We start from the raw sequence: 15,904 nt of genomic DNA, 5'->3' as shown, positions 1-15,904 counted from the left end.
CTGTTTCCAATATCGATGCATTGATGGCTGTTGAAACGTCAGAATTCATGTTGCGTGGCTTACGTTGGAACATGTCGATTTACAATAGAAGGGATTGGCTGGACATTCAGTTGTCCACCGTTGAAAATGGCAAGATACTCACTTGTGAAACGACAGTCACTTTCAAACTCATTTCCATCAAAGATGATGCGAAATCAATTGAACATGTGATCAACAAGAAAATGAGTAGCTATAATTTTTTGACAAAATTTAACTTTGTATCATGGGCTGAGTTATTTGATGATCAAAATGGCTTTGTTAACGATAATGCAATCGTGTTTGAAGTAAAAATCGTAGCAGAACAACCTGATTATCCTGGTTGCAGTGGCAGGAAACGCAAAACGGCCAATGACCAAAATGAAGATGCAAAATCACCGAAATTGGAATGCTCAATCTGTTTGGATGTTATTCGCGATCAAGAAGTGTCATCGCTGCGTTGCACCCATCTGTTCTGTACCAATTGCATTGAAGATGCCATCAAAGGACGCAAGATGTGTCCAGTCTGCAATGCTCCAGCCAAATTGACCGACCTAAGACGTACTCGTTTGCCATTGTAAGTGGAAATTCATCAATTAATTCTATTGTTGCGTAACTGAAATTAATGTCTTCGTTTGTTTTCTATTTATAGCGCAAATTAGGCCATCGCTTCCACTCAAATACAGTGAAGATCAAGTGGACGTAACATGCCACCAGAAAATAGAGAAAATATTACCATACTAACCAAGAAAATTTCTTTTTCAAATAACATAACCGTTTTTTAGTCATACTAAGAATTCATTTAATTTCAGTTCTTCTAGTTTAACTATTTGTCAAAGTACAACTTTTGACATAAGTGCATATAAAACCATGAGTTATGAATAAAAATATAATAAAATTTGATTTGATTCGTCTGTGTTCTCAGTTTTCCTGAAGTTCTATCTCCTGTGTTCGAAAATAATTTATTCTCTGGCGGAAAAGATGGAAACAACGTTGAATTTGGTGCATTCACCACAAGGATTCATTTTGATGTAAAATGGAACATGAGAAGAGATAATGCGATTAATTAAAATCAATTAAAACAAGGAAAATTGAAGTAAGTTTGTACAAAAACAGAATGGCTCTATCAAGAGTGCGATTTACAGTTTGCAATTCTGTTGTATTTATGCAAATGGTGCATAGCTTGACACATAAGTTGAATTAGCATGATGTACCTTTAAAGCATCGTTCACATCAGCTGAACTGTGTAGCTTTTCGAATAGAATGTTCTGGAACTTTCGATCTGTCAAACTACATATTTTGGCGCTCATTCTCATATTGACATTTGCCATTATATTATATAGATTGCAAGTATTCTTACACAGCAGAAGAAGGCTATTCAGAAGCCTAACACAATTTCTCTCACTTCTATTCGGCAGCTTATAAAAGTAAAATAAACCTAAGATATCTAGTATTTTATGTGCAAAACTATTAGTTTCTTTTTTAGTAATCGAATTGATCAATTTAATTTGTATAATTTTATTCTCCAGCGAAAGTACGATCATGTCATATGCCTCAAGCACTGAAAAATTTATTTACTCAATTTCGAAACTTGGTGTGTTTGACGAACAATTTACACCCGAAGTTATGATTCGAGGTGTGCCATGGTGTATTCAATTCAAAAAGCAGCGCATTGCAAAAGAGGAATGGCTTAATGTTTATTTTTGGTGCAGAAAGAAAAATGCATCACACGATTGGTCACACGCTGCTTTTGCTACAGTTAAATTGCTACCATTGAAGAAAAGTGTGGAACCAGTTGAAAAGTATACCCGACCATATATTTTCGGTAGCTCACATCGAGGTTGTGGTACAGTTGATTTCATCAAATGGGAACGATTAATCAACATTGAAAATGGATTTGTGCATGATGACACCATCCGGATAGAGATTAAAATTGAAGTCGCCAATGCAAATTATGAAGCAAAAAGCATTTTGATGTTTGACGTTTTGGACAAATGTTGTGAATACGTTAATCGCACATTGTTCCGACTGACTGTTTCCAATATCGATGCACTGATGGCTGTTGGAACGCCAGCATTTATTTTGTGTGATTTGCGTTGGAAAATTTCAATTTTTAATCATGCATCGCAATTGTTGGGCATTCGATTGGAAACCATTGAAGATTGTAACAAAGCTACATGTGAAACAACAGCCACTTTTAAGCTCATTTCTGCAAACGATGATGCCAATAGAAAAATGGGACTTTATATCGTGGGACAAATTATTTGATGATCAAAATGGTTTTGTTCGTGATAATGCAATCGTGTTTGATGTCAGCATTATAACAGATCAGCTCAATTTGGCCAATAAACGCCAAGCGACCGGTGGACAAAATGAAGATGCAAAATCATCGAAATTGGAGTGCTCAATTTGTATGGAAGCCATTCGTGATCAAGAAGTGTCATCACTACATGTAATCATATGTTTTGTACAAAGTGCATCGAAGAAGCGATCAAAAGTCGCAAAAAGTGTCCAATCTGCAATGATGATGCCAAATTGACCGATTTACGGCGCTGTCGTTTGCCATTGTAAGGGGAAACTGATCAATTTGATTTGTTATTTCATACGTAGGACTAATATTTACAGTGCAAATTAGACGGGATCAGATCCAAATCAACCAGAAGTCACATCTGAAGGAAGCGAACAGTAGCAACCGATTTGCCAATTATGCGACTATTTTCATAGTATTACAATTTCATATCCATATGGACCATATGTCTTTGATTGAATTTGAACCTTTCTTTTAGTCAAATTGTTACTTTTGACTTATGAATAAAAATACAATAAAATTTGATTTGATTCGTCTGTGTTCTCGGTTTTTCTGAAGTTATATCTCTCTGTGTTCGAAAATAATTTATTCTCTATTGGAAAAAGTGGAAATAACGTTGAATTTGGTGCATTCACCACAAGGATTCATTTTGATGTAAAATGGAACATAAGAAAATATTTCGAGCAATGAAAATCAATTAAAATAATCCAAATGTTTGTTGCAACTACACTCATTTATTTGGTTTGTTAAATCAGTATCTGGCTTTCTTGGCATACCATCTTATCGCTCACATATCTTGTAAAAGCGACCAAAAATCACTTGAAAATAAATTTCGCCTGTACTCACTACTCATGTCTATCTATTAATTAACAAAATCAAGTTCAAAAAGCTAGCCGTGCTTACGCGTGCTTATCATTTTAAATTATACTGTCGAATTTGATACATTTTGCATTATCTTATCGCTATAACCGACTAATTTTGAATTTAACAAAAAATAACAAAATAATCAATGCGATCGTTACTTAACTTATCTCAACCGGAATATCATACGGCAGCGAAAGTTCGCCCCAAACAGAAGCAGATTTCAATTTAACAAGTCCACATCGACAAAAACGTCACTTTTCAAAATGAAACAATTTTTATTATTCGGAGCTATTTTGTCAGTGGCAATGGTAAATTTATTGATCTTAAAGCTAATTGATAAGTTAACCCTATGGCGACACACTCCATACAGGCTAAGAGTTAATACAATGAGTCTAAATTCTACATTTATTTCAACATTTAGATTGCGTATGGTATTCCATCCGGTCAGAGCTTTGGTGAAGTTACTTTCCCAATTACTAATGCACAAGTCCAGTGTGGATTGGTAAGAATGTGACAAATATCAATACTTGAATATGGAACTAATTTACATCATTTTCTTGAATGCAGAAGTTGGCAAATGATTTAGTGCATGAACATTTCGAACTGAAAGAGTGGGGTGTAGCCATGGGCATTATTACAAAATCGTTTGCACAAAGTAATCAAGAATGTGCATCACTTCCGGAAGACGAACAAAAGTTTGTATTTTTCTTTCGTAAATTTACTTTTTTTTTACTATTAAATCACAAATACCTTCATTATAGAGACTGCTATGATGAACTAACGGCTGAAGCTAAGCGAGCTTATAAAGAACTCATTAATTTTCTACCAGAAAACCTTAGAGAACAATTTAAACAAAAATTCTTTAAATGTTTTCAATAAAAAGAACATGAACAGTGAACAAAGGAACTGACGATTACGTAGAAAAATTTCACAAACATGTTCGTTGAACAAATGGTTTGAATAAAACAGATGCAAACGAATTTGATTGTCTTTTTTATTTTATATTATGACAGTTAATAAATAAATAAGTTATTGTTTTGCCTTCTGTCCGTCCAATATTTCCGTCTTTGAGACGTCAAGCGCCCGCAGTGGATTTTGTGTAAGTATTTGCTGTTTTAAATGAAATTTTGCTTTGATTCTGTTGAATTTTTATTCAGTTGAATTCTGCCTCGGGCGCTGTACGCTCCAAAGACGGACAGAAGGTTTAAAGAGCTGATTGGAAATGCACGAAAATATAATAAAATTGCAGAAATTAGTTTGAAAATTATGCTTTAATGTCAATTTTGTCAAAATGATTTGGAAATAATTGTATTAAAATTACCCTGTTCCCAATGGAATCTATAAGACTTATGTTTTTCTACTTTATTACACTGTGCTTCTTCAAAATTTGAACAAGCGTTGGAGTAGTTGGTATTATCTAATTCGAGTCCAAGGAATTCAATGGTTTTTTTTTCGATTTTGTTGTGTAGAGACATTTGAGAGTAGATTTTTTCGGTTTAAATGTTGTGAAAACATGATTTTCAGGAGTTTTTTGGCAAGAGAAATCCAAATTTGACTTTTATTTTGCAACGCAATGAAGTTTCAAGACACATGAATACCAATTCATTTTATGAAATTCCAAAAATTACTCTCAAATGTTCCTGAGCAAAGGCTCAGAATCGATTATCTCAAAAACCCGCACTAATCGCGAAAAACAACTGCCTCTATTGAATTCCTTGGGAATCACGAATTAGATTAGAACAATTACTCAAAAGCTTGCCCAAAAAAGTGTTCAAAACTATCTCAGTGTTGCTATAATATATGCTTCTTGAAAAAATATTATGTAACTGAGATAACATTATCGCCATTTCGATTTTGAAAATGCCACACATGTGCCAATGATTTTGATTCGAAATATGCGGAAATATGTAGGTCTATCAGTCTCCAGCCATATCATTCTCACAAGTTATTACATAAAATATAGCAAAAAACACACGTTTATGCTTTATAAGTAATAGCTGATCTTATCTAACCTTCTTTGCTGCCAGATTATATTCTATTCCTACCAAACCTTCAAAGTATGGGGTCCAAATTCACTATCTTATATGGTTTTGAAAACTCGAAAAATTGAAAGCATAAAAAATAAATAATTGCAAGTCATAAGACATCAAGTGGTCAATTGAGATAAGTGGATTTATTTCTAAACATTTGCATTCAATAATTGAACGCTCTAGATTCTAGAATAAAAACAACGTACTGAATGGTTATATCAAAGCGGAACACGGCGTTTTTTTAACATAGATTTGTTGTTGTAATAACAATATAACAACCATTCTGTTCGTTGTTTTTATTCTAGAGCGTTCAATTTATCGTTCGATTGTTTCAGTTGTTGTTACCGTCAAACTAATTCATATATTGATTAATTTTTGGTATAAATACAAGTTTTAAATACATTTATAGTGAATTTAAAGTTGAAATAGCGCCGCAGCACACTATTAATTATTTTAAAACGAAACTTTTGTGGGTGACTTGTGTTCTTTTCTCAACAATATTGGTATTAATTTCAATCATTCTCTACGAATTTGTCAAAAAAACTTATTTTAATTTGACCGATCTTTTTATTCAGTTGGTAAATGCTGGCGTCAGTGTAGTCGAATCGGCCCCGATCACATTTGGTTTATTTAACCAATATGGTATTGGTATGACGCAGGCGCGCAAAGAAAATGTAACGGTGATGAATTTAAAAAACTGACCACAGAATATCCTGAATTCAAGCCATGGTTTGATGATATTGAAGGAACAACTGACAATTTATTAAATATCGTTAGACAATGTTCGAAACTTGAAGGAATCGATAGATGTAAGTGGTATTTGTTATAAAAATTCGGGGAACGATGGAAACATTACATTTTGATTCAATCTTAGGAGATGTGTTTTGTTATTGAACCAACATTATCAAGAAGAAATGGCACGTTTGTTCGGAGATTTAACAGAAGTAAGCTTTTATCGATTAATGATTTTGTCTTTAAAATACGAACAGGAACAAAAAATAGTTTTAGAAAAAATCAAAGGCGTCATGGAAATTTGTAAGAAGAGGGAAAAAGTGTTTGATGACATTACTTCTTATTGGGATGCTGTTTCTGTTCTTATATTTAAGACGTTTAGACATTTACAATTTCCTGATTTCTTTTGCTTGTAACAATGACTATGTTGCATGTCAAATGGAACGTCCCAACTTCGAAATATTATAATTTTCATATAGCTTTATAGATTCATGCCGTAGTAAGCTAAATAGAAGTTTGAGTCAAAATTAAAAAAAGTAAAATGTGTTTTTTTATTTCTTTAATTTCGCAAATTTTAACTTAAACTTTGAGTTTTATACCTAATCAGTCAACACAAACCTGTTGAGGTTCACATGAAAAAAAAAAACGCAGCAAATGAAAAATAAACTCGAACGACGACGATTTCATTAGACTTTGTGTACATTTTTTATCGTATTTGTTTGTCTGTGTATACTTGGGATAAACAGCATATTCTACTCGGTAATTAAAAAAACATTATTTTACCACGAAAATAATCATATATGGTTTAAACTCCAAAGGGGTATCTTTTTTTTAAATTCAAACAATAACAATTGAAAATAACAGAAAGATAAGGTGTTTTTCTACCTGAGTTTGCTTTGCATACTTTCGTAAAATACATACCATTTTCTATTCATTTGTCGTGATTATTGATCAAAGGAAATCTATATAACTACTGTTCACATACAATATTTGTTCAGGTAAGAGAATAAACATGATGTCAAAAACAGATAATTAGCATGCTGTAAAAATGTGTCATCAATAGTTCTTTCTTCTTTTTATAGCCTACCATCTTTGGAGGTACCATCGTGTCTGTAACAAATTAAATGATTTTCAATACGAGAGAACTTCGTTTTTATCGTCTATGATTCTCCATCCTTCTCTTGATCTCATCAGGTGTTTCAATGTCCATTCCGGTCCGTTCTCCCAATGCTCATTGGTTTCAAAATAGTCTTTCATTTATGTAAAAAGTGTACTGCACCAAATTTTCGTAACGTACATATTTCTGATTCTTTTCAGAACTATTTTGGCCAATATCGTGTATAGTGAACAAAATGATGAGTGCGACGCATTAAAGAACGAGTTTTTAATTAATTTTTCAAGCTGGAAGTGTGAAAGATTTAAAATATTGGAACTATCACACAATCAAATCAAGAAAATTTGAATTAACAAATAACATCATCGACATCGATTTGACACTTCAACTGAAAATTACTGAAAGATCGTACACATTTAGGAAATATTCAATCTCATCACCATTTTGGAAGTGGATTCGATGCACCTGGCGATTTGTTGAATTTAATCGAAAATTTCTCAAGGGATTCGGCAAAAAATGGAACAACTCAACGGATTCGCGAACTCGAGCATTTCAAATATGACGATTAACAGCATTGACAGCAATCAATTGTGTCGCTCATATTTGAAAAAAATCTTCAAATCAATCACATGGAAAAATTTAGATGGAGTTTTAAAACGGATTAAATATAATTGTTCTGATTACAATTACAATACATGCAAATCATTCATCAATTCAGTGGCTAAATTTGTATTGTGTAAGGTGATTTTGTTAGTGGTTTCGTATTTTTTCTTACTACTGAGTTCTTGTGGGGAAAACAGAGAGCAGAAAATATAAAAAAAAGTTCATTCAGTTCAAAGGTGAATGAAAATAGCGTTGAAAAATCGGTGAAAAGAATTAGTTTGCACACTTAAAAAAATATAAATTTCATTGAATGAATTTGAAATAGTCATTATTACATATACATTTTTAGAGCAAATATCATTGTCTCACCAATTTAAATGGGAAATTCAATATAGAAAAATAAATTATGATTACACACATACGTCCTCAGCAGGGGTCCGATTACCCCCCCTGACAAAGTGTTACCCCTTAAAAAATTTCAAAGAATTCTTTCAATTTGCTAGGGATTTTTGCCAAAAAAAGTACACTTTTCGCAAAATACACTTTACTTTTTTGCTTACCTCTTTCGATTTTTTTCAATTACCCCCCTTTAAATTTTTCCCTTGAGGACGTATGACTACACACTTCCATGGCTTTTGATACCGATTCATGTAAAGCTGTTTGAAATTAAAATAATGAGTTTTTTGCATTAAAATTTCTTAAATATATTTTGCTACTTGAAATAGCTTTTTTTAATTTTTAATTCAAATGTTAAATAAAATCGACATTTCAATTTTCATTTAAAAAATATGAGGTAAAAATATCTCGACAAATTCAAAGAAACATGGTTCAAAATAAAATATTGAGAAACTTTAGGTTTTTTCATGATAAACAAAAAAAGATCTTTTATTTTTATTTCAGCACATATTATTCACATATATGCAAATGCACATCTGAATGCAGGTAACAGAACAATTCCTTCTAAAAGTAAAACTTAAATACATGTCATGTGAATACTACTTTATGATAGAGCATTCAAAAATATGCGAACCTATACGAGGGTTGCTCCATAATTTTTTTTAAAAACATATATAACACAGTTGTTTTTTGTCGAAAATGGTTTTATTGTTTTTCAAAATATTCCCCGAGATGATCGATACACTTTTGCATTCGATGAAACCATTTGTCATAGCATTCGTGCCACTCCGAAACTGATATCTCCAAAACGTGTGTTTTGAACGCTTCAACTGCTTCTTCTGGTGTCGAAAATCGTTGACCACGTAGTTTTTTCTTCACGCTTGGGAACAAAAAAAAGTCATTGGGTGCCAGGTCAGGACTGTACGGTGGATGACCCATCAGTTCGATGTTTTGACCGGTCAAAAATCGAGTAGTTTGAAAAGATGTGTGAGAGCTCGCATTATCGTGATGAAGAATTATTTTGCGACGGTGGTTGTTTTTCCTTATTTCACCAAACACTTCGGGCAAACAAATGGTGGTATACCAATCAGAATTGACGGTCTTACGATCCTCTAGTGGAACGGTTGCCACATGACCACTTCTCCCGAAAAAACAGGCGACCATTCGCTTCGAAGTGCTTCTTGCTCGAACAACTTTCGTTGGGTTATCTTCATTTTGGAAGACCCATACAGTTGACTGCTGTTTCGTTTCGGGCTCATAGGCATATATCCACGATTCGTCACCAGTGACGATTTTATTAACGTCTTTTGAAGCACCACGATTGAATTTCTTGAGCATTTCTTTACACCAACTCACACGAGCCATTTTTTGTTCATCGGTCAATTTATGTGGGATCCAACGAGAGCAAATCTTTTTTACGGCTAAATGTTCATGCAAAATTGTATGTATGCTGTGGGATGAAATGCCCAAAGATGCCTCAATCTCACGGTAGGTCACATGACGATCTTCCATAATCAGTTTTCTGACAGCATCGATGTTTTGTGGCACAACAGCCGATTTTGGACGACCTGTATGAAACTCGTCTTTGAGCGAACTACGACCGCAACGGAATTCTCGGTACCAGTTATAAATTGTCTGAAGGGTTGGTGCTTCATTGCCAAAGGCCAAATGAAGTCGATCGAAACACTGTTGTTGAGATAATTTACTTCGAAAATCGTAGTAAATCATTTTACGAAAATCTTCACGTGTAAAATTCATTTTTTTGTTGAGTCGCAGTTTACCAGTCACTGTAAACAATACAAATAGCGTTCGTACGACAAAAGGTTCAGGGCACGAATACATACCAAAACATCAAACTTTACGAATATGACAATGGTTTACATCGGGCAACACTATAAGTACCATTTTAAAAAAAATTATGGAGCAACCTACGTACCTAGCTAATGATTCACATTGGTGAAAAAGATGATGACTAAAGTAAACCCGCATATTCATTTGGCATATTAATATCGATGTCTGCACCAGCTTCAACCAAAAACTGAACCATTTGCATTTGATCTGAATAAATACGAGAAATTTGATTTTAGCATAACGTATGACACATTCTCATTACTACAATGTGGAATTACCGTTTGCTGCTGCAATATGCAATCTAAAGTAAGTAAAAGATGTAATAATTAAACAACTTCATAAAAAAAGTTCAAGAAACGGATTCAAATATTTAGTCTACTTACGGTGTTGACGCGGGGTCTCGACTATTATATTTGATATTAATATTTGCACCATGTTCAAGAAGAATCTTTGCTACTTTAACAGAACCTACGATAAATAAACATTTTAATCGATATTGAGTTCGAATAATCAAACTTTGTCTTGCTTATTACCATTTTGAGCAGCGATATGTAAACTGTAAGTAAAAGATGCAATAATTAAACAACTTCACACAAAAGTTCAAGAAACGGATTTAGTCTACTTACGGCGTCCATTTATCTTTTTCTCTCATATCTACTTTGGCACCAGATTTTATCAATATTTTCGTAATTATCTCATCATCTAAAAAATGTAATATAAAATCGAAATGTAATTTCAGAGGAAAACACCGATTTTTCAATGATAGTTACTTTCTTGTGCGGCCAAATGCAATCTTTCCATTTCATGTAAGTAAAAGACGCAATAATTAAACAAATTTCACATCAAAATTTCAAATATTTGGTCTACTTACGGTGTCCATTCATCTACCTCCTTTGCATTGACATCCGCGCCAGCGGCGATTAACATTTGGACCAACTTTAGGTGATGGTTTAGTACTGCCCAGTGAAGAGGGGTGAAGCCGAGGTCCGTTTTCAAATCAGTTCTGGCATTGTATTGAAGTAAAATTTTGGCAATTGTCTCGGTGCCACTTTGGGCAGCGAAATGAAGTCCGCACCACTGATTGGGCCCTTGAATATTTACGTCGGCACCAGCTGATGCCAGAATTTTCACCAATTCGCTGTAACCTAAATGATATGAAATGAACAGCAATGTTAATTAAAGGTGACGACGAACAGAATTCAATTTTTGTGTGGACCTTTTGCTGCTGCTAGGAGAATAGGAATACGAGGTGTTGTCCCGCGTATAGTCGTTGGATTGACGCGAGCATGATATTGAATCAATAATTGAACCAATTTTTCATTGCCTAAAAAATTTCAGGAATAATTACGAATGAGAAGTCATATATGAATCTGTGCTTTGATTTTCCTACCTTCATCTACAGCTACAATTAAATTTGTGTATCCCAAACTATCGGCGGCATCAACATTTGCGCCATTCAAAAGTAACACTTCAGCGACTTTTTGACTTTCAACCTTTTCCTGACCTATCAGACCCAAGAAGTATAATATATAAAAAATTGCTTGAAATTCACGTTCATATCGTGAAATGTACCATTTTCAATAGCTAGTAAGAGAGGCGTCGTTTTATTTTTTGCTTCAGCATTAACATTTGCATTGTGTTGAACTAAAGTTTCGACAATTTTCAAATAACCTAATTAAATAAGAAAGTTTTCGGTTTTAGGACTAATATATCTTGATTTTGGTTAAATGAACAAATTACCCTTTGATGCTGCATAATGCAATCTAAAGTAAGTAAAAGATGTCATAATTAAACAACTTCATACAAAAGTTCAAGAACCGGATTCAAATATTTAGTCTACTTACGGTGTAAACCAACGATCTCCATCCTTTGCATTAACTTCAGCACCACTGTCGATCAGAAGATCAACAAGTTCAGTGTGTCCTTTTTCTGCTGCCAAATGGATGGCTGCTCTGCCAAATTTGGCATCATTTACCATATTAACATCGGCACCACTCTGAATGAGAAGTGCAGCCACCTTACCACTTCCTAAACAAAATTATAAATTGTTGTGAATGGACCTGAAAAGAATCGGCTATTTATTTCATTCATTCATTACCTTTATGGGCTGCCAAAGCTAATTTCGTCGTCAAAAAGGAACAAAATTAAAAAATATATATATTTCTTAAAATTTCAGAAACATGTGCAGTTTAAATATTACCTAAAGGTGAATACCCTTCAGAGTTTCTGATATTAACATTTGCGCCAGCTTCGATAAGAATCTTCGCGATTTTATCATTGTCTGTTTAAAGTAGACGTTTCAATCAATTGTTTTGGAGAATCAATTCCCTTGTGAAAATATTTTGACTTCATAGTCGACTATAAATTGACTAATTTTGGACAAAAATGGCTGATATTTCAGCCAGCTAAAGTTAACTATAAGTGACTATATGCGTCTTCATGTAACTTGAGTTGAGAAATGTCGATTGTGATCATAGTTAACTACGGTTAACTATAAGTATATGAAATTGACTTTTGTCAACTATGTTGACTATAATCACTTTTAGTTAACTCTGAAACATAGCCGACTATATTCGATTTCAATCATCTATTGGTAATTTTTATCGAATAAAAGTGATTGAAATTGGCTTAATTTATAGTCACTCAGTCATTTTTTTCACAAGGCTTTGAGAAGAAGAACATACCAGTAAATGCGGTTCGATGTAGCCTAAAGTAAGTAAAAGATGTAATAATTAAACAACTTCATACAAAAGTTCACATATTTAGATTAATACCCAGACCAGTTGTTCTTATATTTGGCATCCACCTGAGCTCCATGCTTGATCAGTGTTTTTACAATTTCCTCATTACCTGCAGAAATCATGATTCAATGGAATTAAACAGAGTATCATGATTTGCTGCTGCTCAGCATATAGCTGAGAGCTGAGAAATGCTGAACTCGTGCGGCTAACGCATACGAAACGGATGCACGCACACATGCATTCTCCTCGTTTAAATGGTTATAAACAGTTGGTGTTCAATTCAAAACTCAAAACTTAGTAACCAGTTGAGTTTGAAATTGTGTTGCGACCGACATATGAGCTGCGAGAAAAACATCACATCGCATCAGAGCATATACTGAGCATAGATATATATCCGGGATATTTCGTGAGTATCCGATATTTATCGCAGCCAGACATTATAATGGAGTGAAAACAATAGAAGTGATTGTTATAGGTCTAAGTATAAAACCATTTACATTACTACAATCACTATAACAATAACTTCTATTGTTTTTACTCTATTTCAAAGTCTGGCTCCAATGAATATCGGATACTGACAAAATATCCAGGATATATATCTATGCTTAGTATATGCTCTGCATCGCATCCCTCGTTATTTTGCTTACGTAAGTGAAAGCAAGAGATGAGATGCGACGTGCTCTCAGTCTTTCATATATTCTGAAAGTGTATGTCTAACGCATACAAAACGGATGCATGATACATATTCCCCTTTCACCTCGTATGTTCGCTGGTATAGTGTGTAACCGTTGTACCGGCAATAGCGTCAACGGCAGCACATACGAAGCGAAAGGGGAATATGTATCGTGCATCCGTTTCGTATGCGTTAGCCGCACGAGTTCAGCATTTCTCAGCTCTCAGCTATATGCTGAGCAGCAGCAAATCATGATACTCTGGAATTAAATTCAATTAATCGACCAAATTCGTTATTGACTGGGTTAAATCAATCACATTCGTGACTTTGTAATAAGCTGATTGACGTTTCTTTTTTTTAATCGGTGGTACTTTGTTTGTTCTTTGTGTTGTCATCTCTTTTAACTCTCTTTGGTTTGACTAAATGTTTATTTAAAATTCTACACAACAATTTTGACCATGGCACATCTGAGGAGTTCATTGATAAAGTCTTTCCGATTCATTACATTTTTCATTGAAATTATTTATGAGAAAGGTCGAAGAATCAACACAACGGTCGAAATGTTGCGTTACTAAAATGCTTACGGTAAACTTGAGACTTATTGATGTTTTCACGTCTATATATTTTACTTTATCACACATACCGAAATGCTAATGAAATGTTTACATATTTTGGTGCGCTTCCCAACTTTTCTAACTTTTTTTTATAAAATAAATGACTATAATATAGAATGAAATGGATGACTTAACAATATCAAAACTTGCAAGTTGGAAATTCCAAATACACATTATGCGAAATCTATATTCATCTTAAATGAATTTCATTTCAGTTGAAATAAACCAAGGTCCAGATTATCACATTTTTGAGAAAAGTGAATTTTTATTTGCATTTACCCGAATTCACTGCCAGTAGTATCGGCAACTCAAAATCGTCATATCTTGCATTCACATTAGCACCTTCTGCTATCAGTCTTTCAATTTCCGATATTTGACCTAAACAAATGCAAATCGAATGATTCATTTGATGGTTCATAGCACTTAGTTATATTCAAACATACCGGATTTAATATGATGACGTAATTGAGCGGACTTGTCAGATCTTAAGAACAAAACGAAAATAGATCGATAGCAGAAAACTTGATTTTATGATTTATTTTGTTTCTCACTTACCGACTTCTTGGACTAATCGCAGCGGAAATAGATGCCAAAGTGAGAGTGACTACGAAGAACTTCAACATTTTGTCTTTTTTGTGTGTTTTTTATTTTAAACTAAATAATAAAATTAGAAGCTTGTTGCTTTCCTAAAGTTTAACTAAATAATAAAATTAGAAACTAATAATTTTCCTTTTTTCCGATTTTTCATTTTCAAAAATGTTATTGTTAAAGGTTTAGTCTCTTTTTTCAATCAAAAAGGAAATTCAATCACAAAAAAAAAAACGGTCGAAAAAAGATAAAAATTCAATTGCTCACCTTCGTTAAAAAAATCGAAATAAATCGATGGACAGACTACAACGCAGTGGTATGACCGGTGGCTGAATGATCACTAGTGACAATGATCGCTGATCATCGATTGTTAAACCAACAGAGTTCAGACGATGGCTCAATATATTATTGCGGCAGCTATTTTCGCTCTCGTTCGCGTGTTAAATGTCAATGTTCCAACGTGTCGTAAAGGTGCGACCAAATCTTGTTTTTTTTTCTCTTGCGGTTTAATCTAATTTGCATATTCTTTATTTATCACGTTGGATCGCTTGCGATTAAAATAATCATTTCGATTTCATGTTCGAAGCAATCAATAGATCTTTTTTTCGCAGAAAGAACGAAACTGTGGAGAAGTGAAATTGAAACTGAATTCCAAATGCCAATTCAATGCTTAAAAGACTCTTTTGTAAAGACAAGTCATCGTCAAGTGTGATTGGGTTTGTTAACCTTTTTCTTCACAAATCAATTTTGCATCTCAAATTTATCTTTTGTGGATCTTTGTTTGGAGACTTTTTTATTTAAAAGAATGCAGACGTGGACTGGTTTTTACACAAATGCAGATGGATTAATTATTAATTTAAATTTCATTTTATATTACCGATGTGCTCGCATCACATTTTTGCACAGAACCATTGAGAGAAAGACTTTGGACTCTCTTGTAGCCTGAGAAAAATTGAAAAATGATACATTTCGATCATGATACCATTGTTACATTGTTGTTGGTCACGACAAAACGATTCGGGATTACTTTTGATAATCTGCACAAGTTTTGATCACATTTTAGAGTGATATTTTGAAAAATTCCATTTAAATTCTATCGGATGTCTTATCAAAGAATTATGTGAAGTTAAATGTTGTGAGTAAAAAATCTATCGAATGTGATAACAGGAAAGTATAGTTATAGCTTTTGAATACATGCTCTCTTATCACATTGAAACAGAGATGTTTTTTTGTGATTAAAGAGAACGACCTTGAATTGAAGCATTTGGCAAAGTAGCAAGCATATCACTCAAAACTAGATTAAGCTGAAATTTCTTGGTAAAAAAATCGAAATGCTGTTATCATAGATATATATTCATCGCGGTGCGTTTGATTC

The 15,904-nt window shown here is 33.6% G+C and overlaps 3 protein-coding genes across 3 annotated transcripts; 2 read left to right on the top strand and 1 right to left on the bottom strand.

Moving 5' to 3' along the window:
- Positions 1 to 6: 6 nt before the first annotated feature.
- LOC116348663 (E3 ubiquitin-protein ligase TTC3-like) lies at positions 7 to 765 on the top strand. The gene is made up of 2 exons (XM_031779732.1): positions 7 to 592; positions 668 to 765. Exons 1-2 carry the CDS (start codon positions 24 to 26, stop codon positions 675 to 677), a joined length of 579 nt encoding a protein of 192 aa, XP_031635592.1. The 5' UTR covers positions 7 to 23; the 3' UTR covers positions 678 to 765.
- Positions 766 to 3,368: 2,603 nt separating this feature from the next.
- LOC116348666 lies at positions 3,369 to 4,167 on the top strand. Its single transcript, XM_031779736.1, has 4 exons — positions 3,369 to 3,495; positions 3,609 to 3,689; positions 3,755 to 3,882; positions 3,949 to 4,167. Exons 1-4 carry the CDS (start codon positions 3,451 to 3,453, stop codon positions 4,064 to 4,066), a joined length of 372 nt encoding a protein of 123 aa, XP_031635596.1. The 5' UTR covers positions 3,369 to 3,450; the 3' UTR covers positions 4,067 to 4,167.
- Positions 4,168 to 10,034: 5,867 nt separating this feature from the next.
- Positions 10,035 to 14,885, bottom strand: LOC116348637 (putative ankyrin repeat protein RF_0381). The gene is made up of 20 exons (XM_031779691.1): positions 14,797 to 14,885; positions 14,497 to 14,638; positions 14,385 to 14,425; positions 14,221 to 14,319; positions 12,688 to 12,763; positions 12,598 to 12,620; positions 12,114 to 12,194; positions 12,012 to 12,029; positions 11,758 to 11,941; positions 11,654 to 11,676; positions 11,486 to 11,584; positions 11,304 to 11,417; positions 11,130 to 11,237; positions 10,785 to 11,058; positions 10,684 to 10,706; positions 10,540 to 10,615; positions 10,447 to 10,469; positions 10,297 to 10,381; positions 10,192 to 10,214; positions 10,035 to 10,120 (listed from the first exon to the last, which is right to left on the bottom strand). The coding sequence occupies exons 2-20, from the start codon at positions 14,562 to 14,564 to the stop codon at positions 10,035 to 10,037; spliced, it is 1,524 nt and encodes a 507-aa protein (XP_031635551.1). The 5' UTR covers positions 14,565 to 14,638; positions 14,797 to 14,885.
- Positions 14,886 to 15,904: the final 1,019 nt, after the last annotated feature.

This window comes from Contarinia nasturtii, unplaced genomic scaffold, assembly GCF_009176525.2.
Source record: "Contarinia nasturtii isolate CC-2019 unplaced genomic scaffold, AAFC_CNas_1.1 Cnas_scaffold_2611, whole genome shotgun sequence".
Taxonomy (NCBI): Eukaryota; Metazoa; Arthropoda; class Insecta; order Diptera; family Cecidomyiidae; genus Contarinia; species Contarinia nasturtii.
This window is presented reverse-complemented; position numbering and strand designations above follow the sequence as displayed.